The sequence below is a fragment of the Engraulis encrasicolus genome, chromosome 18, assembly GCF_034702125.1.
Source record: "Engraulis encrasicolus isolate BLACKSEA-1 chromosome 18, IST_EnEncr_1.0, whole genome shotgun sequence".
Classification (NCBI taxonomy): domain Eukaryota; kingdom Metazoa; phylum Chordata; class Actinopteri; order Clupeiformes; family Engraulidae; genus Engraulis; species Engraulis encrasicolus.
Genome location: NC_085874.1, coordinates 10,550,118 through 10,575,160, shown reverse-complemented (window position 1 = coordinate 10,575,160; position 25,043 = coordinate 10,550,118). Strand labels below are relative to the sequence as shown.

At 46.8% G+C, this 25,043-nt stretch overlaps 1 protein-coding gene across 1 annotated transcript in view; it reads left to right on the top strand.

Annotated features, from left to right (window-relative positions):
- The window catches only part of pinx1 (PIN2 (TERF1) interacting telomerase inhibitor 1), a 35,436-nt gene extending 13,806 nt beyond the window's left edge, over positions 1 to 21,630 (top strand). The window contains exon 7 of the mRNA XM_063222344.1: positions 20,209 to 21,630. Coding sequence (XP_063078414.1) covers positions 20,209 to 21,066 — 858 coding nt within the window. The 3' untranslated portion in view covers positions 21,067 to 21,630. The remainder of the gene's footprint in view (positions 1 to 20,208) is intronic.
- The last annotated feature ends 3,413 nt before the right edge of the window (positions 21,631 to 25,043 follow it).

Here is a 25,043-nt window from a genome sequence, read left to right as displayed (position 1 = left end):
AAGTGGGCACTCGGACCACTGGATGAAGTGTGCGTTGTTGTGAGCGTATTTGCGTGCATGCACAGAGAGTCTGTTGTGCATGGACATGGCTGTGTGTGTGTGTGTGTGTGTGTGTGTGTGTGTGTGTGTGTGTGTGTGTGTGTGTGTGTGTGTGTGTGTGTGTGTGTGTGTGTGTGTGTGTGTGTGTGTGTGTGTGTGTGTGTGTGTGTGTGTGTGTGCGAGCACGTGTGTATGTGTGTGTGTGTGTTTTTGCGCGCACGTGTGTGTGTGTGTGTTTTTTTGTCTCTTGTGCATGTACAGTGTGTTAATCTATGCGCGTGTGCACGCGTTCAGTCCACGTTAATATGTGCAGTGAATGTAATGCCGATGTGTGTGTGTGCGTCGGTGTGTGTTTGTGTTGGTGTATTAGGGAGCGTCTGCTTTAACCCTGCAGCATGACCTCTTGAGCTGTGCTTGGCGGCCTTCTTCAGGGCCTCTCCGCTCAGCTCCCCTCCGCTCCACTCCCCTGTCTTAGCGCTGATCCTGCTGCGCCGCGCCGGCTAACCACAGTAATTCCCTTTCACTTCGTATGCTGATCTGTCTTGATCTCTGACAAGGGACTGCCATTAATAGCGGTTTCGTGGCCTTTCTCAACGCGTGTGCTCGTTTATGCGTGTCTCTGTTTATGTGTGTGCTTGTGTGTGTGTGTGTGTGTGTGTGTGTGTGCGCGCGCGTGCGGTTCTTTTTTTGTAGTTGGAGTCAAAAGACCCTTGGAAAGTATGTAAGTGAAAATTTGCCTGCCACAGCACAGTGGCTCCAGGTGCCATCTCCCCTATTTCCCTCTCTTTCTCTCTCTCTCACACACACACGCACACACACCCAAGTGCAGAAATGCACGCACATGCGTAGCTGCGCAGATGCACACATGCACACTTTTTTGACACACGCATTCTCACTCACTCACCCACACACACACTCTCTCGCTCTCTGTGTGCTTGCTCTCTCTCTCTCTCTCTCTCTCTCTCTCTCTCACTCACTCACTCACTCACTCACTCACTCACTCACTCACTCACTCACTCACTCACTCACTCACTCACTCACTCACTCACTCACTCTCTCACACACACACACACACACACACACACACACACACACACACACACACACACACACACACACACACACACACACACACACACAGCTGCCTTTTACAGAGACAGGTAGGTGGAGTTGTGGTGTGTGTGTGTGTGTGTGTGTGTGTGTGTGTGTGTGTGTGTGTGTGTGTGTGTGTGTGTGTGTGTGTGTGTGTGTGTGTGGAGGTCTTGGCCGGCCTGGTTCCCACCTCCCTCCTCCTCCTTCACCAGGGGTTTTCCTCCCTCCTGTGAGCTTCCTGCCAGCCTCTTATCTCTTGTCACAGTGCTCCCTGACACACACACACACTTACTCACTAGACATATGCGCACGGGCACGCACACACACACACACACACATGAATACACACAAGCACGCACTCACACGTTTACACACAGGCACACACACACACACACACACACACACACTCACTCACTAGACATACACATGCGCACGGGCACGCACACACACACACACACATGAATACACACAAGCACGCACGCACGCACACACACCCACGAATATGCACGCACGAATACACACACACATGCATGCACGAATACACGCACGCACACACACACTACACATACACATGCATACATACTACACATACACATGCATACACACCACCCTGCACACACACACACACCACCCTGTACACACACATACACACACACCACCCTGTACATATGTGCTTGAACATGTTTTCCTCTGTTTGTGAGTGTTGTCATACATGGATGAAGACGCACACACACACACACACACACACACACACACACACACACACACACACACACACACACACACACACACACACACACACACATTGTTTGTCAAAAGCTACAATATATATTACACACTCAGGAATACTTTTCCTGATCACATAAACACACAGTTTCTCACAGAAGCGTACACTCTCTGTCCACATCTCTGCTGCGCGCACACACACACACACACACACACACACACACACACACACACACACACACACACACACACACACACACACACACACACACACACACACACACACACGCACACACACACACACGATTCCCTCCTACACACTGCTCTTTTCTTTAGATACTGTCCCAGCATGGCCCAGCTTACCCTGCTATACCTCAGGAGTCTCTTTTTCTCTGCATTTGTCCAGCTGTCTGTCTGATCGTGTCTGTCTGGTTCTTGCTATTTTTCTTTTGCTCTCTCGTTCTCTCTCTCTCCACCTGACTTTCTCACAATTTTTCAGTGTCTAGCTTTCTCTCTCTCTCTCTCTCTCTCTCTCTCTCTCTCTCTCTCTCTCTCTCTCTCTCTCTCTCTCTCTCTCTCTCTCTCTTTCTCTTTCTCTTTCTTTTTTGTTTTGGATCCAGATCAAAGCTAGCTGTGTTTATTTAGGCCCCAGTAACTCATCAGGCCTCTGTGTTTAAATGGGCCTCTCCTGCTCGCGACTCCATCTTTTGATGAACCAGTCAATTGAAGAAGCAAGAAACAAGAAAAATCAAGTGGAGGGAGAGTTTTTGCAACTTTGGAATACGATGAGCACCTGAAGTTTTTTTCATACTACTACCCCACAGACGCAACTCATCTTTTTCTCTTTTTCTCTACACTAAGAAAAATCAAGTGTTTGTCAAGTAGTCAAGTCAAGTACTCCCCCCTCCCCAACCTTTAACATTTTCATTAGTTCATCAACTTGTAGCAGAATGAAGGACATTTTTTACCCAAGACGCAATTTCACTTCTAACCAGTGGGTTGACCAAAGATGCCTACTGTCCTGAGTAAAGAGTTTGATCAGGGTAACTGGCTACCTGGAGGACAAGGGGTGGTGGGGTTAGTTCAACTCTCATCAGCAGCCGTCTGTCTGCCTGCCTGCCTGTCTGTCTACCTGACTTTCTACCTGCCTGTTTGTGGGCTTACTTGTGATTCATTCTTGCTGGCTAGGCCCAATATCTCCCACCCTCCTCCACTCCCTGCACTCCTACACACACACACACACACTCTCTCTCTCTCTCTCTCTCTCTCTCTCTCTCTCTCTCACACACACACACAACTGTCCTCTCACTCACGTATGCACACACACACACACACGACTGTCCTCTCACTCACGCATGCACACACACACACACACACACACCGATCTCCATTCACACGCACACTCACACACCAGTGAGCCCCATACTCTCATTACTCACTGCTAGACAGGCAGGACGAGTGTGTTCTGTTTACACAAGGCTGGAGTGGCTGCAGGGGGCTTCACCCAGGGCAGCCCTGCAGGGCACCACATGGCCTGGTCTGGTCTGGTCCCCCTCTCCACCGCATAGCCCTCTACCAGCCCAGCAGGGCACGGCCTGGTCCCCCTCTCCACCGCATAGCCCTCTACCAGCCCAGCAGGGCACGGCCTGGTCCCCCTCTCCACCGCATAGCCCTCTACCAGCCCAGCAGGGCACGGCCTGGTCCCCCTCTCCACCACATAGCCCTCTCCCAGCCCAGCAGGGCACGGCCTGGTCCCCCTCTCCACCGCATGCCCCTCTCCCAGCCTTGCAGGGCACGGCCTGGTCCCCCTCTCCACCGCATGCCCCTCTCCCAGCCTTGCAGGGCACGGCCTGGTCCCCCTCTCCACCGCATAGCCCTCTACCAGCCCAGCAGGGCACGGCCTGGTCCCCCTCTCCACCGCATAGCCCTCTCCCAGCCCTGCAGGGCACGGCCTGGTCCCCCTCTCCACTCTCCACCACGCGGCCTGGTCTGGTCTCCCTCTCCACCGCATAACGGCCTGCTCTGCTCTCCCTCTTCCTGGCCACTGCATGCCCCTTTCCCAGCTCAGGCACCCTGGGGGATGCCTTCCGCCTTCCTACTTGCTGTTTCTCGCTCTCTCTCTCTGTCTGTCTCTCTCGCTTGCTCTCTCTCTCGTTCTCTCTCTCTCTCTCGTCTCTCTCTGTGTGTCTCGCTCGCACTCTCTTGCTCTCCTCTAATTCTCTTGCTCTCTCGCTCTTGCTCTCTCTAGCTCTCTTTCTTGCTCGCTCACAGTCACACTATCACCAATTCAATCTCGCAGTCTTGTTCCTTTGGCTATCTCATTCCTCTCACTTACTCACTCTGTGTGTCTCTCTCGGTCACCCCTTGCTTGCACCCCTTACTCCCACCCCCAACCCCCATCTCTCCCTCTGGACCCTCTCTCACACACACTCTGCTTCTTTCTGTCACTTTACCTCTTCATCTTTCCCTTCTTTTCTCTCCTCTCCCCTTTCTATCTGTTCAGCGCGGTCTCTGCTGTGCTGTTTACAAGCCATTGTCTAGTCCTCTGCTCCATCTGTGTGTCTCTGCTCTCTGCTCTCGTCTGCTGTGCGGCGCTGTTTGGCCATTTCCAGTCTCTTGCCTCTCAGTTTGTTGACCTCTCTCTCTCTCTCTCTCTCTCTCTCTCTCTCTCTCTCTCTCTCTCTCTCTCTCTCTCTCTCTGTATTTCTTGCCTTTCTCTCTCTCTCTCTCTCTCTCTCTCTCTCTCTCTCTCTCTCTCTCTGTGTCTACTGCTACTTCTGTCGACTGCTACTGCTGTCTCTTAAACATGCATGCTCTTTCTTTTTTCCTCTTGTCATTGCTCCTCTCTCCCTCTCTTTTCTTCTTCTCTTCCTCTTCTCCTCCTCCTCCTCCTCTCCTTGGGGGCTGTAGTTAGAGAGCTGCAGGGGTGGAGTGGGTTTTGATTTATCATTCCCTCGCCCACTCCACTGCCCCCTCCCCTCCCCTCACCCATGCTTCTCTCTCTCTCTCTCTCTCTCTCTCTCTCTCTCTCTCTCTCTCTCTCTCTCTCTCTCTCTCTCTTGTCCTACCTTCCTCCCTTTCTCCTCATGCCAGCTCTCTTTCTCTCTTCTTCTCATTCGTTCTCTCTCTCTCTCTCTCTCTCTCTCTCTCTCTCTCTCTCTCTCTCTCTGTCTCAGTGGCCGCTCCTCTCTGCTCGGCAAGAAAGAAAGGGAGAGAGAAAGAGCCGACTTGGCTGGAATGGGGGGAGTCTGTTAGGGAAGGGGCCCGGGCATTAGCTGAAATAAACCCTCCTGCCGCCGGTGAAAAATGTCTTGTGATTGGCTAATTAATCAGTCAAAAGGGGAGCGTCGGTGCTGGTGACTTGGGGGACCGTCCAGGGCGAGCGCTGAGGGCCGCGCTGATGAATGGACTCCCGCCTGCTTCATACATCAACCAAACTTAGTCATTTTTTACCCCTGGCTCACCGCGTCAACGCTGGATTGCTTGCTTGTGTGTGTGCGTGTGTGTGTGTGCGTGCGAGCATGTGTGTCTGCGTGCGAGCACGTGTGTGTGCGTGCCTGTGTGCGTGTGGGTTGGTGAGTGTGTGTGCGTGTCTGTGTGTGTTTTTGTTTTCATGCTACCCCTTCGTTTTGCCGTTTCCTGTATTTGTGGATTGCTGTCAGACATTTCAGTTCATTTGCAAGGTTGGGACAATTCACACTTTTTTTAACCCTCCCCCCTCTCCAGAACTCTCATGTTAAAGCGATCTCAGGAAGCCTCAGTCAGGTGCACTGCCCTCCGTCAGCTGAGTCAGATCTAACATTATATCCTCATTTCTGTCAGACTACAGGTAGGGGGGTATAATGCTGGAGGCCTGCATGCTTATCTATCTATCTATCTATCTATCTATCTATCTATCTATCTATCTATGTATCTATCTATCTATCTATCTATCTATCTATCTATCTATCTATCTATCTATCTATCTATCTATCTATGTATCTATCTATCTATCTATCTATCTATCTATCTATCTATCTATCTAGTAATTTATTTATTTATCTCTGTGTAACTGTTCCCAGCACTGCTGCTCTTCCCAGAGCACTGGAATATACACAGAAACATTCAGAAGTATGGTGTTTCAGTCAACAATGTGTTTCGCTTGTGCTTCGTCAGGTTCCTTTTTGAACAGAAACCTGTTGCAGCGATGGGCCTAAAATATTCGGTTAAAGCACCCTAATATCAGGAGGCATGCGGAACAATAAAGGTCACAACCAAAGAATATTCTATGATCCTCTTGGAATTGCCTTTATTCCTACAGTTGCACGGGTGACTGCACGCACACACTCACACACACGCACAACACAACTGGAGAAGATTGCAAACTTATGCAATTTTGTATGCAAAGTATACACACGGACCGTTGTTATCTACTTATGCATGTATCTACTTAAGTGTTGCACAGTAAGTTAGTAATGTAAAGGTCAAGGGTGGTATTGGGCAATATCGGTATGAAAACGCGTTTAAGGGATGCAGTGCGGAAGATTCTCCACTGCACGCTATTGAATTCTCTAGCTTTTCTGAGTGCTCTTTTAGGATACAATTCAGGAAAAAAAACATCTAAAAGTAATTAATAAGTAAATGTAGTTTTGTTACGCCACCAGTAACTATTTTTCATTCCATTTGCTAGTTACCCCTCTCCCCCCACAGAATTTTCACACAACACTTAATCATGACTGAAAAAGATTGAAATGAAATAGATGATCTAAAAAGCTCCGTCTTTAAGAGTCTCCAGAACCTCTAACCCGTCTCTCTCTCCCCCCCCCCCCCCTTACATCCTTCATCTCTCTCTCCCGCTAACTAACAAGACAAACTGGCACCTCTGTGGCGCATGACGCCCCACTGGCCTGGGTTCATTCCGACCCTGACCCACAACGGCCTCTCCCACTCCCACTCCCCTGTGTGTATGTGTGTGTGTCTGTGTGTATGTGTGTGTGTGCCTGTGTGTAAGTGTGTGCATGTGCGCATGCATCTCCTACAGCCACTGAGGGCCGGGGGTGCGCTGCTGGCCCCATGTCCACCCACGGTAGGCCACATGAAGGATGGCACTGCACTGCACTGCACTGCACATCACGACACCGCGGCAACTAGGCCCTTAGAGCCAGTAAGAGGGGGGGGTGGGAGGTGTCCGAGTCGAGATGGGGGTTTTATGTTTAAGGTCCTTGTCCCTTCTTCCAGTGGCGCCGCCAACAGCCAGCCTTGAGGTGTGTGTGTGTGTTAGGTAAGGCAGCATGATTGTGTGTGTGTGTGTGTGTGTTAGGTAAGGCAGCATGATTGTGTGTGTGTGTGTGTGTGTGTGTGTTAGGTAAGGCAGCAGGATTGTGTGTGTGTATGGCTTGGCTGGCTAAGGCGGCAGGGGTGAAGGGTCCCCGTCCTCCTGCCAGGCGACATGTGGCAGAGGTGCAGCAGCCATGGTTCGGGGCGGACGCCCGTGGGTGTGGAGAGGCACACCGGGGAGTCGGGACTTCAAACACTTGCTGAAACGGCAGAACGCAGCATCAGCACCAGCTTTCCCACCACCACCACCATCACTAACCCACTACCAGGAGCAGAAGGCGCTCGCAGAGAACCTGTCACAGTCACATATGAGGGAGTGCAGCCTCTCTGTGAACTAACACCGGGGACACATACAACACGTCTGTGCCGTGCCGTCCCGTGCCGTGTCGTGCGTGCCGTGTTTAGCTGAGTGCCACTGTTTAACCAGCCCTGTTTGTGTTTCCAGTACAAATCGTGTTACCCAGAGTTTGGTTGGAGACACGTTTTGGCATTGTCACGAAGCCTTACTTTACATAGGCTAGTTTATTTAACATAAGGTCGACAGATATCTCACCTATTGAAGTAGGCTTTAAATAGTTTCAGCAACATCATATTGCGATGCTACATTATTTGATTTCTGCTTTCGATTTACATATCAAAATAATACAATGTCAAACTAAAGAGCAGTCCAAGAGCTTTGGATACCATGATTATTTTTTGATCCGGTGAGGACGAGCTGATGTGGACACTAGGTAAAAGACACACTGACTCGATCTGTGTTGATACCAATCAAAAAGCAACAAGTGGAGGCCCAGTTGTACTGTGTCGCTGTACCGGGTAGAAAACGGGCAGTAGAAATGAGCCTATACACGCAAAGTTGGCCAAGCGACACTGGCAGCAGTGGTGTGCACTTAACCCAGTAGCAGTAATGTGCATGTTTCTCTCTGTGAGGTGCAGAGCAGATGTGGCTAAACGCAACTGTAAGTACAACCTAATATCCACTATCACACATTTCTTCCATCTTCCGTCCATTTTTACTGAGCAGCAAGTATCATTCCACATTTCCTGGAGGAAGACCCATTGGGGTTGAAGCCTTTTGATTGTTTGAGCTCTATGAAGTCACAGCACACATGATGCACAGTTGCCATTCGCCAGATAACCGGTTTGGTTTTCGTAGGGTTTGCACGCGATATGCTGTACGTCTCTTCCGCTTGCTCATTTTTTTCAAGTTACTGTGGTTTGTGCCACATTAACAGTTGGGAGATAATGTACCTGTAACATGTTGGTGACATGGACGGTTCGCAAGTGAAGTGTTCCCTTGTCTTGATGTGTGTTTTGACACGCAGTTAATGGCCGTTAGTGGTAACCTAAGGCTGTTGTTGGCTGTCAGGGGGGGAAAAATGTTTGATGTGAAGCCAGGGCAACTAGAATTCGCTCTCGGGTTTCACCTAATTGCCCCAAACAACAAGTATGGCCTCCTGTCTTTCCCCTTCAGCCACATCTTGTCTTCCCATCCCCTACACACACACACACACACACACACACACACACACACACACACACACACACACACACACACACACACACACACACACATGCACAATCACTCCCCACTGACAAGAGCGCATTGCCGCCGCCACAGTTAAGCAAAGAAACAAGCCGAATGACACATTAGCAAACACTCACCCGCCCACCCTAACAACAGCCCTCTGCCCCCTACCCCCCACAAACACACCCTGCCACCCACCCACACACATACACGCACACGCACACACACACACATACCATAAGCAAGTCATTCTATGGTCTCTCCAACTGTGCCAGCGTGCTGACACGTACAGATTAGCACCCTGAGAGAGAGGTGGAGAGGGAGAAGAAAGAAAGAAAGAATGAAATGGGTGCTGCTGGGGGGTTGGTTGCTTGCTTGGTTGGTGGGTGGGTTGGTTGCTTGCTTGGTAGGTAGGTGGGTGGATGGGGGCGGTTTAGGGTGAGGGGTACCGATACCGGCCCGCCATCCCTAAGCTACAAACGCAGGCAAGCAGACCCTGGCAAGGTAATTACCGCTGAGGAAATCTGAGCTAAACTGCCCCTGCAACGAACACCTCCACTGTGCAGCGCAGCACAGACGCCAGTGTTTTTGCAGGCCTGGGCTTTGCATTTAATCACTGCCTTTTTAGCGTAATAAATCACGACGGGCGAAAATAAACGGTGCACGTTCCATCTTCCCCGGGTGACAAGAGCGCTTCTTAAGGGGTGCGGTGCGGAAAGGGGTGGGGTGGGGAGTGTGTGTGGGGGGGGGGGGGGGCATGTTAGTGGCAGGATTGGGGCTAAGATTTCAGTGTTCAGCAAGCATAGTTTAGTCCTGCCCTTTGCATAATCTTGTAGTCATTTGTTTCCTTCAGAGAGAAAAAAATAATAATCCGGCAATTTCTGAAAGATATGGGAAGGGAGGGTTGACTTTTTTTTATCATCATGTCTCGCATTTCTTTCTTATAAGATTTTTTTGCGTTTGTCTTTAATTCTATAATCAGCACTTTAAGGTACTGTGTAGGTAAAGGGGGAAAACGATACTCTGTTGCAATCTTGGACTTTTCTCTTGTCTTTGTTGCAAAGGGCATGTTTTGTTAAGCCCACGTGTTTTGCAAGGGGAATGGGCATGTCCTCTTGACAATGGCGCACCTGTCATAAATGGCACATGTGCGTAAAAAAGAAAAGTATTCGGGACTTCTGAAGAACTGTCTTTCTGCAGGAGAGGAATCCTTTGTACTTTGCTGCAGGCAGGTTTCTACTCCTTCAACCCCCCACGCCTCCTTCCCCCCTAACCACCACCATCTTTTTTTCCCCCTTCTCTGCCGTTAACAAGCCACCCTGAACTCTGCACCGCTGTCTTGCACGGGAGCCACCTGTTTCGCTGTCCGCCCACGGCAAGTGTGTGAAGGATGGCAGAGGCCCGCCAGTCCTCCCCGCTCCACCCCCACCACATACCTCCCCACCTCATCTGGGGATGGGGACAGGGACAGCTGGGTAATCGGCAGAGCCCGATCCATAGACCCCGGCCTCCACCAAATTTATAATAGTGGCAGGACAATGAGAACATGGACGCCGGTAATTAACAGGCCTCCCGATATCGCTTCGATAATATCTATCGGAGCGAGCCGTTAATGGCCCCAGAGTGCATCCAACGCTTTTAATCTACAGTCCAAAACTCACCCCGGGCCAAATTAAGCCACCAGGTCCCTCCTCCTCCTCCTCGGTAAAACCGATACTTAAGTAAAAACTGATGAAGCTTCTTTTTTGGGAAAAAAAAAACCCTTTTGGCGATGATCGGAAATAGTTTGTGACTGGAATGTGGTGAAAGACGGACGCGTCATCGGATTTTGGATTTTTTTCTTGTGCTGATGTTTCACTGCAAATCTGCATGGATTGTTAAAAATGCAATAGATGTATGCTCAGTCCTGAGTGGATACAAACACACAGAGGAGTGGAGACCTCATTGTATACAGATGCATAGCGGTGAATCGCCTTTCTGTGATCTTTTATTTCCATAACCCTGCTCTAACAATTTGGTATGATGTGGACTTTGTTGTTAGTTTTCACTGATTAATTTTGCATTCCTGAAGACTCATAGGAAGGACAGGACATGCATGTGAAATCACAGACTTGATTATGGCTCAAATCATTGCGTCCTAATTTGCCTGGTTAACCCTGCTCTTACGATATGATATGATGTGGGCTTTATTGTCAGTTTTCACTGATTCATTTTGCATTCCTGGACCCCTTTTCTCGAAAGCAAAGTTGCTGACCAGTTAGCAACTTGCTAGGTTTCCAAGGGAAAATTGCACTGCAAGCAAGTAAGTTGCTAACTTGGTTAGCAACGACGTTGTCGAGAAACGCACCTCTGATGAGCAAGACTCATAGGAAGGACAGGACATGCATGTGAAATCAGTCTTGATTTTGGCTCAAATAATTGCTCACTAGGTCCTAATTTGCCTGGTCACAGCCTGATATGGCTTAAAGATTCTCTTCAGTCACAGCTATTAATGCTTGTGAAGAACACTGTGACGAGCCACCTTTTTGTCATCTCGAGCGTGTTTATATTGCCAGTGAAGGCAACGGCATGATGAAGGTCTGCACCCTTCTCAGTCCATTGTGTACTTGCTTGTTTGAGGGACCCGCAATGTAAATTTCCTGCGGGCCAAACATCAAATGCCTCCTCTAAAGTAAACTGCATCGGACTGGCCTAGTACAGCGTGTCCTTGGCATGACTGGCCTTTGTGGCACTGAGCTGTGCATTTGAGGGGACAAGACTGGCTACAATGCCATAAATTTGGCTGGAGGAAACGTTTTTAGCGCAGTGTTGGGAGAAATCGGCTGTTTTCGTTAGAAGCAGATCACAGCACGTCCCAGTCCTCCAACACACACACACACACACACACACACACCCCCGCCACCAACCCGATTGCTTACAGCTTGTGAAACGCCACCAGACACGTTTACTCGAACACAGTCACACACACACACACATACACACACCACACACACACCACACACACCCCATTTCCCGGTCACCCTCTCTGCCTGCCACCACCCACACACACACACATACACACACACACGCCTCTTCGAGTGTTTATTGCTTTGGGCAGTTGCTCACCGGTGACATTGTCCTGTTTTTCAAGCGGCCTCGAAAAGGGCCCTTTGAATTCACCCCCTTGCACCACTCTCTCTCTGTCTGCCAGTCTGTTTTCTTTCTCCCTCCATCTCTCTTTCTCTCTCTGGATACTTTTCTTTCCCTCCATATCTCTCGTTTTTCTCTCCTGATTTTTTCTACCTTTCCCGCCCTCTTTTTCATCCATCTCTGTTGCTCTATCCTTTTTCCTTCTTTCTCCTCTGTGCACTCCGTCTTTCTGTCTCTCTATCTATCCCTCCCTCTCTACCACCTTTCCTCCCTCCTCCATCCCCCCCAATCTCCTTTCCCCCCCCCTCTCTTTCTCTGTCCCAGGCCCGTAAAGGCCCCACTCCTGCTCCCGCTCCCTAGGGCCCCCCCTCGCTCGGCCTCTCTCCTCCAGGGCAGCGGCGGGCAGGAAAGAGCGAGTGGAGGCTGCTGCTTCAGGAGGGCTTATCTGCGCGGCGCATGCGGTGCAGGGAACGCATCCTCTTCCTGGGGCCTGACTCCTGCCAGCAGGCTCAGGAGAACGGTGGAGGTAGATGGTGGTGGTGGAGGGGGAGGAGGAGGAGGAGGTGGTTGTTTAATGTGGAGGTGGCTTAGGAGTGTAGGTGTTGGTGGTTGAACAGGATGACAATGGAGGTAGAGGAGGAGGTGGGGAAAGGGATAGGTGTCAGTGGGGGAATGTGGAAAAGAAAGACATGGGGATAGCAGAGGAGGAGGAGGTGGTGGAAGAGGAGGAGATGGAGGAGGTGGTGGAAGAGGAGGAGATGGAGGAGGTGGTGGTGGTAGAGGAGGGAGGTAGGTAGGCAGGTGATGACTGCAGGCCAAGTCCTGGGCTGTGCTGCAGTGGGCAGAGGGTGCGTCATCGTGTGCTGGTGGGTGGTGTGTTGTTATGCTGCTGGACTGTGAGGATGCTGCGAAAAGCGAGAGGAGAAAAGGCCAAAATCCTTTAACATGTAATAATTATTAAAATCTGTTGGTGCTCAAAACCACAACATTTGTAAAATGAATGGATTCATGGTTTCTGTTTTGCTTTAATACGCTGGCCTATGGAAACAGTGTTTCTTACATAGAAAATTTGCCCTCTTTTGCCCTTTCAATGGGATTCTCATTAAGAAATCGTATAAGAAATTAAAGTATACATCTAAACTGCATAAAATAAGACTCACCTCCCATACAAACGGAATAACATAATTGATGGATTTTACCTGTGCTGCAGATCTGATTTATTGCCATACATCTCAAATGGCTCACTTCATTTGTTGTTGTGTTATAATTAACGTGTCTGTTAACAGTTGTGCAACATGGAATCGGATCATACAGTGAATATTTTGAAGCGTGACTCTAAATTGTTGGAAGTTAAACTTAATCATTCATAGACTTTGATTCCATTTCGGAGGGACAATGTGAACTGACAACTGTAAAAAGTACCCTTGCTTTGACATCTTGTGGCAACTGCCTTTTTTCAAAAGTTGTACGCTAAATGAAAAAGCAGCTATTCAGCAGCTTATCGTGTTTTATAGGGGCTTGAACGGGGCTTGGCAGATCACCAAAAACTCTCTTCCCTTTTGACGTCGCTCACAAAACTGGTCCGCACTGACTCGGCAGAAAACACTAGTGACGCGCTTGCCTCGACGCATCACTGAACTTCGGAGGCGGCTAGATCAACAGCTGGTGTGATTGCGAGATCATGTATCATCAAGCATAATTACTAAGGTGTTGCCCAATGCCTTTGACACAATTAAGGTGTCGCAACCTCAGTAGAATGCCCTCCAGGTTTGGTTGTCACATTTTTTGTTTTTGGAACATGGCGGTGTGCTGTGAGGTGTCTGAGATTAATATGTGTATGTGAATATATTTAATGCATCATCTCTCTCTTTTTACCTTTTTTTTGTTGGGAACTTACCAGTGGACCAGCCGAGGTGTGTGTGTGTGCGTGTGCGTGTGTGTGCGTGTGTTTGTGCGTGCACGTGTGTGTGCGTGTGTCCGTTTACTTGTGCGTGCGTTTCCTAAAAGCAGCACTTTTACCTGTGTATTAGCAAGATAAGTCTTAATCGAGGATCCCAGAGGCACACCAATCAGGAGCCTCCGACACAAATCACTACCTTCAGTCTGAAGAAGTGGATTTCACCTGTCCACTGTATCTCTCCTCCCTTCTCTCTCTCTCTCTCTCTCTCTCTCTCTCTCTCTCTCTCTCTCTCTCTCTCTCTCTCTCTCTCTCTCTCTCTCTCTCTCTCTCTCTCTCTCTCTCTCTCTCTCTCTCTCTCTCCCTCTCCCTCTCTCACACACACACACACACACACACACACACACACACACACACACACACACACACACACACACACACACACACACACACACACACACACACACACACACACACACACACACACACACACACACATCTCTTCCTTCCTCCTCAGCACAACTCTTGCTTATTCTGTTCCCCCTTCACACCATCTCACGTTTTTCTTCCACTCTCTTGCAGCATCCTGTGTGCCCCTTCTCTCTCCATCCCCCCACCCCTCACACTGTCCCTCTCTAACCACCCCTTGCCCCCTCCCAAGCTCTCTCTAGAGAGTAATTTCACAGGCAGTTCCTAAAAATGCCCTCTAGCCATTAGTCCAAATCCCAGAGATACACACACTGCACACACACTACACTCTCCGTGCCATCACCTGCAAAGCCTCTATCCCTTTAGCTGAACCAGGGGGAATGCTATTGTAACAACAACCAGGGGTTATGGATTTTTTATTTTTCTTGGGGGGGATGGCGGGAGAAGGGGGAGAAAAGTTGGGGGAAAGTTTTTATTTTCTTTTAATGAGCCTACATCTGCGGTTTTTGCAGTTCTCTTTTGCCTCACCACATCATTCTACCTGAGAGAGGTGGAGGAGAAGGAGGGAGGGGAGAGGTAGAGAGCTGGAGAGGGAGGGAGGGAAGGAGAGAGAGAGAGAAGTGTGTGTGTGTGTGTGTGTGGGGGGTATGGGTAGAGAGACTGATTCTGATAGTTTGTGGACGGATGCTTTGGTTGTGTAGACCAATGTTTCCCAACCTTTTTTGTCTTGTGTACCCCCAAGCCTTTTTGTTGTGCCATGAGTACCCCCTAAGTCAAGTTCTATAGCTTTCTCCATCCCAATGTAACTAAGCTCCATATATTTGTTAGAATTAATTTTTTTCCAAGTACCCCCTGCAGTGTGCTCGCGTACCCCTAGTGGTACGCGTACCCCTAGTTGGGAAACACTGGTGTAGACCACTTCATCACGGAGAGATGTCTTGATGTTAACAAGCACCTTTTAAGAAGCCAAGAATTAAAAAAAAAAATCCCCCCCCACACACACACACAAAAATACTACAGACTGAGTAGGCAGATCTCGTAATTTTCGGCTTTATTTCACGCTATTGTGTTTCACCTGGCAAAAAGATAATGCATTAAACCAACACCCAGAAGGCAAAGCGTTACAGAAATTACGTGCTGGGGGGTGCTGTGTCGCAGCACACTGAGACACCGTACCATGTGCGGGCGACCCTGGTTCAATTTCCCAACCCTACCCCGTCTCTCTCTCCCACTTACTTCCTGTCATCTCTTCACTATTTCAAGGCAGAAAAGCCCCTCAAAAATATTTTGGGGGGGAAAAAAGAAGAAGAAAAGTGACGTTCTTTGAATGATGGTGCCGTAATACCATACTTGAGAGACAAACTGGTTATCACTGAAATGCCGCAACGTGAAATGCCAGCGAATGAAACGAGTCAGATTGCATGAACCCCCTTAAGTCCCCTATGGCTCTGTCTGTACAGCAGAAATGATCTTATTGGAGGCAGACTCCCAAACCGATGATAATCTTTCCTCTGTGTCTCTTTTGTTTTGCATAGGACCTCACTGTGCTTTCTCCATGATCGTTATTATTCAGAACCTCTTGATACATTTTTCCCCCTATTTCCCCCCACCTCCCATTTTTCCTACCCCCGTCCTCGTCGCGTTTGAAAAATGCTCTTCGTGGTCCTGTCATGGGTGTAATATAGAGCTCCCTGCTTGTTTTCAGTGGGGCTCGCGTTGTGGGTATTCTTCGCGGTACATCATTATGCATTGAGCAGGCTATTAGCAAAAAGAAGACGAATGGGGAGCCGGGGCGTGCATGACAAAGTGTTGGAGGGCCCTGCAGTTTAATCTAAAGCGAGTCTCTGGCGACCTTATGGGGACATAGTCACGTTGAGAGCTTTGGGTCACTGTCGTCTGCTGTGGGTGGGGAGGGAGGTGGGGGCGCAACCGGCTTGGTAGGAAACATGGGTTGACAAATCATCCCTAAAGACTGAGCAGCTAAATGCCATTATTAAAACAAAAGATCGAGAGATAAGGGCTGGGGAGGATCCTGCAAATCTGGATTATCCATCTAGATGCCTACCTGCCTACCCTGAACTGAAATGTGCGCACCAGTTACTACGTTTAAGTCGTGAAAGTAGAAAATCCATTTATAGGTGGCAATTATATGTGGCTGAAGAATGCTGATTTGTCAGTTACGCCCTTGGATTTCTATTAACCGTCTTTCGTTTAATCTGCAAAATTACTTTTAAAGACCTTGGCAGAGGTTTTCCTCCCTCGCATGTCAAGATTATTTTCATTCATTCCTGAATCGTCACATGCCAACATTGCCCGCATTGAAGAGTAAATACACGTTAATGTCTGTTAGATATAATACTTAGTTTGTTTTAAGCGTACTTAATTATAACATACAAAAACCGCAGTGTTATTCCACACTGTCCATATCTGTTTACACTCGTCTTCAAACACCTTTTGCCGTTGTTGTTTTTGAAGCTTCTACGTGTCAAACGTTAAGTTTGACCTCGTGCTTTGCAGATCTGTTAACAGTTGCCAATCAGGGGTGAAAGACCTTTTGAAGGAAAGGCCTAAACTCAACTTCACAAGAGTTTCCCTGCCATTCAAGCTTGTTTTGTGCGTGTGCGTGCGTGCGTGCGTGCGTGCGTGCGTTAGGGTGCATCAGATGCCCCCTATGAAAAGATATTGCCTTGGCCCTATAGTAAAAATGTTCTACACCCAGTAGAAACAGACTGTGTAAAATATTTTGAAATTTGGATGAAGTCTACCGGGGCCACCAGCCCCATGAAAATACAAAATAATGGTGATAGTCAGAATCTTGGAATAGAAATGGACATTTTGCTGCATAAAGCTACCCAATAAAAAACATATTGTCTCAGCTCTGTGATAAAAATGTTCTATGCACAGTAAAATCACTCTGTGTAAAATATGTTGAAATTTAGATGAATTCTACCGGGTCCACCAGGCCCATGAAAATACAAAATAATGGTGATGGTGATGGGCAACCTGGATTCCAAAGCTGAAGTCCAGTGCCACATATTCCAAATGACATACCTAGTTTTACCTTTCCAGTTAGGGCAATTGGGCAGGTAAAACCAGGTAATTTGAAATCTGTGGCACTGGATTGTAGCTTTTGAATCTAGGCTTCCCATTGTCTTAAAACAGAGGTGGACAAACCACGTGACACATTTGCCCCAGCCAATATAATGAACCAGCTGGGCCTAATTACCACTTAAGCCAGGTTGATGAGGTAATTAGTGAGATCACCTGTATTGGGAGCACAAACAGAAGGAATATCTAAGCAGGTTGTGTATTCAGTCGATCCACTTACACAGACTTCAGTCTCAGGACAGACTGATGGTCAAACTGCTATATTTAGGCAAATTTGCTCTTTTGCAACACAATATCAATTCCTTGCTGACCCACTGCCAGTATCAAGCAAGAGATTGCAAAGCTGCATGACTGTTATATTTGTGTGTTTCACCTGTGGGCCTACAATTCATGGAGGAACATCTGTACTAAAGCTGTGAATGTTCCTTGGAATACCTAGGCTACAAAGCAGTCAATACAACTGTATTGAAGAGTGCCATTACTTCTTTATCCCATCGCCTGTGGTAGTATTTCACTTTACTCCATCAAATGAGTACCATAACTTACCTGAGAGGCCCTTGGCAATGGACTCTGGACCTGGTGATACCCATGACATACCTAGAAGCCACTTAAGTACAGGTTTTGGGAGGCCACTCTTTCCAACATCACATACAGTTGTATTGTATGTACTCTATTGAACTACTGCAGGGATTTCTTAAAAACACACAGGTCATTCCAAGGAGCATTCACAGCTTTAGTACAGATGCTCCACCAGGTATTAACAGCTACCTGTACAATCCTGTAGGCCCACAGGTGAAGCACACAAAAGTCATACAACTTCGCAATCTCTTGCTTGATACTGGCAGTGGGTCAGCTGGTTCATTATATTGGCTATATTTGGAATATGTGGCACTGGACTTTGGAATCCAGGTTGCCCATCACTATCACGGGCCTGGTGGACCCAGTAGAATTAATCTAAATTTCAACACATTTTCCACAGAGTGATTTTACTGTGCATAGAACATTTTTTTATCACACAGCTGAGACAATATGCAGCAAAATGTCCATTTCTATTCAGGGCTGGACTGGGCGATAAATAGGGCCCGGGCACTTTTGGATTTAAGGGGGCCTCCTCATTATTATTAGTGCTGGAGAACTGACTCACCGGTGGGCCCCGCACCCTCATGGGCCCCTATTTTCAGTAATGTAAAAAATAAAAAAATGGGGGCCCACGAGGGTGCGGGGCTCACCGGGAAATGTCCGCCATGCCAGATGGCCAGTCCAGCCCTGTTTCTATCCAAGATTTTGACTATCACCATGATTTTCTATTTTCATGGGGCTGGTGGCCCCGGTAGACTTCATCCAAATTTCAAAATATTTTACACAGAGTGATTTTACTGTGCATAGAACATTTTTATCACAGAGCTGAGACAATATGTTTTTTATTGGGTAGCTTTATAAAGCAAAATGTCCATTTCTATTCCAAGATTCTGACTATCACCATTATTTTGTATTTTCATGGGGCTGGTGGCCCCGGTAGACTTCATCCAAATTTCAAAATATTTTACACAGTGTGTTTTTACTGGGTGTAGAACATTTTTACTATAGGGCCAAGGCAATATCTTTTCATAGGGGGCAACTGATGCACCCTAGCGTGCGTGCGTGCTTGCGTGTTTTGCCCTGCCATTCAAACTGGGCTTTAACGCCTGGTTGTACATGAGCCAAACTGTGCTGTCACTTGATGCCGCAAGCAGGTCTCAACAGGCAGCTGATGATTGACGGCGGCTTTCATTTCTTGGTCTGTGTGTGTGTGGTTTTTTTTTTTTGTGGTACACTTTGCACGTGTCTCTGTCTCTGTCTCTGTGTGTGTGTGTGTGTGTGTGTGTTTGTGTGTGTGTGTGTGTGTGGACAGTTCTGTCAGTGCGTAGGAGGAGACGCCATGCAGCCTAGTGCGTAGTTACGGAAAGATGTGTGTGTGTGTGTGTGTGCGTGTGTGCGTGCGTGCGTGCGTGTGCGGGCATGGAAAGGTGTGCGTGTGTGCGTGCGTGCGTGCGTGTGCGGGCATGGAAAGGTGTGGCTGTAGCTGATGTTCCCTTGGCTCTCAGACGTGGCCCATCCATTCTAGAGCTCTTCCTTTCAGCACCTGTCAGCTGAGGCGGCGCTAATTTGAAACGTTTCACTGCTTCCAGTGGCGGCAGGAGGCGTCTGTGTTGGTTTTGGGGTCTTGCTGCATTGCGTTGCGTAGTTTCGTTGTGGCTGCAAGTGTAGTCAGTTATGCAATGCTAAATTCTTCGGTCTTGTATGTTTGTTTTTCTTTCTTTTTTTGGCACAAACATGAACGTGTGAGAGAACACGTGCATCATCTTAAGTAAGTCTGCAATACTGGTAGTTGCAAGACAAGTGGTGTTCCCAAAGCTGGCATTTCAAGGGGCATAGCAAGAACTTGCATGATTGCATGCAACAAGATTTAAATTTGATCTCCTATAAGGGGACATCTTCCCTTGATTATAATGTCACAGAGCAACATAGGGGAACACACATCTGTTGGAGAAGCTATACACTGAAACACACCAAATCAAGTTCAGCCAAACGAAATTCTGAAAAGCAGTGTTTCTTTTGCATTAACTCGTGCAAGAAGTCTCAATATGTGAGCTGGAACTGAAGGGCTATAATATGATGGTGATATAAAGATAGACCTGTGTTGTATTATTTATTTACTGTGTGTTGAACGTCACCACAAGTGGCATCATGCCGGATTTCTCAGTGCACGGTGTAAAGGAAATGGATTGTTTCAGTCAACATGCAATCATAATGCATCTTGTTGTAACAATTGGGCTGCTGAGAACAGCATGCAGTAAAGATGCCCGAAACAGTAATTGCACTAATATTGTATATGTATGCATTCACACACACACTCTTTTTTTTGCATTTTTCTCACAAAGTTTCTCTTTTTTTTAATCTTCAGGATGACAGTGGCCCAGACTCCAAGGAGGAGGTGGAGAAGAAGAACGACGGCAACAACGACACGGCAGAATCCAAGATGGCTGAGGAGCCAGAATCCAACACGGTGACCAGCACTTTGACCATGCAGGAGTATTTCGCCCAGCGCATGGCGCAACTGAAGAAGGCCCGTGGTGGTGGAGCAGGAGGAGGAGGAGGAGGAGGAGCATGGGCACAGGCCAACGGGACGGGCGGACAAAACACTCCCAGCAGCCCCAGCCCTGCGCCCACGCCATCCGCCTCTGAGACCCCGGCAGACAGCCCCAACATCAGCGACAGTGAACAGCAGCCGGAGAAGAAGAAGAAGAAGAAAAAGAAGAAGAGCAGGAAGGAGGAGGAGGAACAGGAAACGGAACAGGAAGGAGGCAATGAAGCTGCTGAGGGTGTCCCGGAGGTAGTAGTGGTGGAAGACGCCACAGAGCAAGATTCCACTTCCTCCTCGGAGAGGAAGAGGAAAAAGAAAAAGAAAAACAAGGCTGAGAAAGAGGAGGAGGAGGAGGATGTGGTGGTTGTGACACCGGAGTGCATCACACCGCCACCTGAGCAGGAGAACTCTGAAGCAGCAGAGAACATCTCGGCAGAGAAGAAGAAAAAGAAGAAGAAAAAAAAGGACAAGCAGGAGGTCCAGTCAGAAGTGATAGAGCTAGACCAGACCAGCAGTGAGGAGAGTGCAGAGACCCAAGCAGTGGACGGAGATGGCACGGCTAAGAAAAAGAAACGAAAAAGAGCGGTGGAGGAGGAGGAGGAGGAGGTAGTAGTTGTGGTTGAAGAGAAAAAATCTAAAAAGGACAAGAAGAAGAAAAAGAAAAAAGATCTTGACTAGGAGATGCTGTAAAGAACTGTGCTGTCAATTTTTTACATACTATATCTGGTCTGTCTACCTCATACCAGAGAACTTTGAGTTAAAAAAAGGATTGGAGTGGCCTTGAGAAAGACAAACCATGAATATAGCTGCTTTACATCACTTTTAAATGGACTTGAATGGACTTCTTAATTGTATGAATTGATGTCATATGATCGTACCTTATTATCTTATCAACTCCCACAACTGTTCTGTTATATCTATAACCTCCCAGTGACTTTTTACTTTCATCATAAGAAGTAAAAACAAAAAGAACAGATCTGAATTCTAGCTTTTATGAATTTATTTTTTTCTCTGCCTGATACAAAACATTATTACATTATTGCAACCACTCTGTTAATTGTCCGAAGTTAAGACCAAGTTTCATAAAATCAAAAACCAAATCAAAAGTGCCCTTTCAAGTCTAGCCACTAGTTTTTTGGCTGATTCAATAAAGATTTGAATGGTCTACTACGTTGTGCCTTGCATGCATGTAATTTGTCAGATTTTGACTTGACTGTAAATAAAAATACTGTCTTAATACAACTTAAGTCCTCACAGAAAACTTGACTTTGGACCAGAATTTCACAAGACACCCAACTCTAAAGGGCACCTATGAAGAGAGAATGCGTGACCCAAACAAATGGCTAAACCTGTTCTGAGGGAACTTTAAAACGTGCAGTCATCGCTCCCTTGATGTCACTGCCTCTTTTTTTTCCTCTCCGTCACAACTGTGAAACCAGTCTACGGCGACAGTGGCGTCTGAGCCTACGCCTCAATGTCACTCCAATCTCAAGACACCTCGTTTTTCACTCCAAACATCACTTGGGCAATGCTGAAAAACCCGCCATTGCACTGTTTTCAATAGGGAGACACTTTTTTTTAAGTTTATAAATAGCAGCTACTGTCTTTGCTTTTACATCCGGTCCCCCTAATATGGTGTTTCCTAATGACTCATTTAGCACTGACAATATTTGACTGCAAAATATTTCAAGACTTATTTTTTTGTAGATTTCCATAAAAGCAATCATATTGCATTAGGCTATTTTAAAACAAAATTGGAGCAGAGTAACTTTTCAGCCTGGCCTAATTTGTAAACTGTCATCAGCATAAAATTTTCAAGATCTCCATGTGAAGGAGGAAAAAAAAGATGAGCCATAGGTCGAAGAGAGTACACACAAATAGTGTGTTGTCCACTCCTGGATAGATCTGATGGTGCTTGTTCTGCATGATTATTTTTTTTAACAGCTGTCACGGCTGATGGATGACTGTGGACAATCAGGGTCGTTGAGCTATGCCAAATATGAAGTCATTGTTTGAGTGGCTAATGGGCCCTGGCAGTGGATCCCATTGATCGGGGCATTGTGGTCTCGTCAGCCCAGCCCGTGGCCAAGTGAGGATATTGTTTGTAAGCTAAAACGGAAACAAATAGTAGCAGATACGAGTCATAATGTAACGATTAACGGGAATGGTTATGCACATTGCTGTAGCTGGGGGCCTTCTGACGTGCACATGCACAATTAATGGATGTAAATAAAGTTTAAGGAGAATGCACAGAAGCTGTGTTGCAGCTAGGGCTATTTCATTTGAAAGAGTTTGTTGTTGAGTCTCCACGATCATTTGTCTTTTTGCACAAAATTGCAGCACAATGTGAAGTGCTGTTGTTTTGACAGGAGCAGAAGCGGATAACAAGATAATCTTGTTTGGTTTTTTGAGTGGGCGTCAAGACCTGAAATGGGAGGAAAGGGGACACGCAGGCTGCCGGGTTACTCATAACAATCATTGTGCAATTCTGGGCATCACCCAACGCAAGTCTACCCATATGTTGATATTAATACACTTACAGCTTTTGTCTGCTTGTAGTTATGTTTGTCTAGTGAAAGTGTTACGACCACCACACCACATCAGCTGGCCTGCTTGCCACATTCATCACACATCTTCAAAGAAGATTCTATTCTCTGCACATTGTATTTCAAAGGAAAAAAAATGGGGAAAATAATTCAATTTTGTAATATTTTACAGAAAGCGAAGAGCAGTGTTGACATCTGGTCTTTGGAAACTCAAATGTTTTGTACAAATTAACAAATTCTTGAAAATTCTATTTACTGAGCATCCTAAACTAATATTTTGTTGCATAACCATGGTGTCTAATAACAATTCCACATCTGTGGTGCATGGAGTTGACCAACGTCTAAGCAACGGTCAATAGGTATTGTAGCCCAGGTCAATTGTATTACATTCCACCCTCTATGTTTCTTGGTTTTACCTCATGAACAGCATTTTTTTATGTCAGCCCACACGTTTTCTAGGGTATTAAGGTCCAGGAATTATACTGATCACTCCATTAGTTGAATGTTGTTTATCTGGAACCATAATTTTCTTCACTTGCTGGTGTTGCCTTGTTGAAACATCCACTTCAAAGGCATTTCCTCTTCAGAATAGGGCAACATGACTTCTTTCAGTATCCTGATGTAGGCTACTCAAATTGATCCCTGGCATGTGGTAAATCGGACCAACACCGTAGTGCGAAAACATACCCATATCATGATGCACCATCATGCCTAACCATTTTCACTGTGTACCATGGCTTGAATTCTTTGTTTGCAAGATGTCCGACAAACTGTCTGTGACCCTTAAACCCAAAGAGAACAATCTTATCTAATCGTATCTAATGGTGGTGCAAGTATTATGACGGGGATGTTTTTTTGCACTACGTTTGTACTACGATGTTGGTCCTATTTACTGCATACCAGGGATCAGTTTGAGTACCGGTACATCAGAATACTGGAGGAAGTCATGTTGCCCTATACTGAGGAGGAGATGCCTTTGAAAAGTGGATGTTTCAACAAAACAAGGACCTCAAACACACCAAGCTAGCAAAATCATGGTTCCAGACAAACAGCATCCAACTTATGGAGTGGCCAGCACAATTCCTGGACCTTTATCCCATAGACAACTTGTGGGCTGACATAAAAATGCTGTAAAACAAAAGAAATGCAGAGGAATTGTAGAATGTAGTGCAATTAACCTGGGCTGCAATACCTGTGCCAGACTTAAATCGACTCCATGCACCACAGATGTGACGCAGTTATCAGAAACCATGGTTATGCAACAAGATATTAGTTTAGGATGCTTAGCTAAGTTCAATTTTCAAGAATTTGTTAGTTTGTACAGAACGTTTCTGAGTTTCCAAAGACAGACGTCAACACTGCTATTTTTATGAACATTGCATTTCTTTGCTCTCTGTGAAATGCCCAATGCATTTTGACTCATGAAAGTACAATCTATTTTTTTTTTTTACATTTACTCATCTTTGTAAAAACATTGCAATTATTTTGAGCACAACGGTATCAGTGGTTCCCAAACTTTTTCTGTGGGGACCCCCTTTTTGGACCTAAATGTGTTTTTGTGACCCCTACCCCCAATATTCTTGGACATGTTTTTGTCCATTAACTCTATTTTATGCAAAGCCCCCTCTGTCCCCCAGCAGTAGCCACTTCCGCGACCCCCCCAGGGCTCCAGACCCACAGTGTCCAGTCAATATACAGTCATTCTAATTTTCCATGGCACACTAGCGTTATCTGGCACAGTGGTTGAAAAACACTGACCTAACAAGACAACATTTTCCGAGTGCGGAGTCTGCAGACTTAAAATCCTTTTTTGTTGTTTTTTTGTCAAATACAGTTTTTGCCTACTGCTTGAACACTATAGGTCGATGCTTAAACCAAAGTAGCATATCGTTAAGTTGTTGGTATTATAACTTAAACACATGTTGCATTACTTTAAACAAGTCAAGCATTACACTTTCATACCAGTTTTGTTAAGCACTTGCTCCTTTACACAACACACAGACTCTAGCTGTCTGCACACAATTTTATACACAAGACAGTTTATTCAAAAGTAAAATCTCAGAGTGTCATTGTGAAAACACATCTGTTAAAAATACAAAACACACTGGA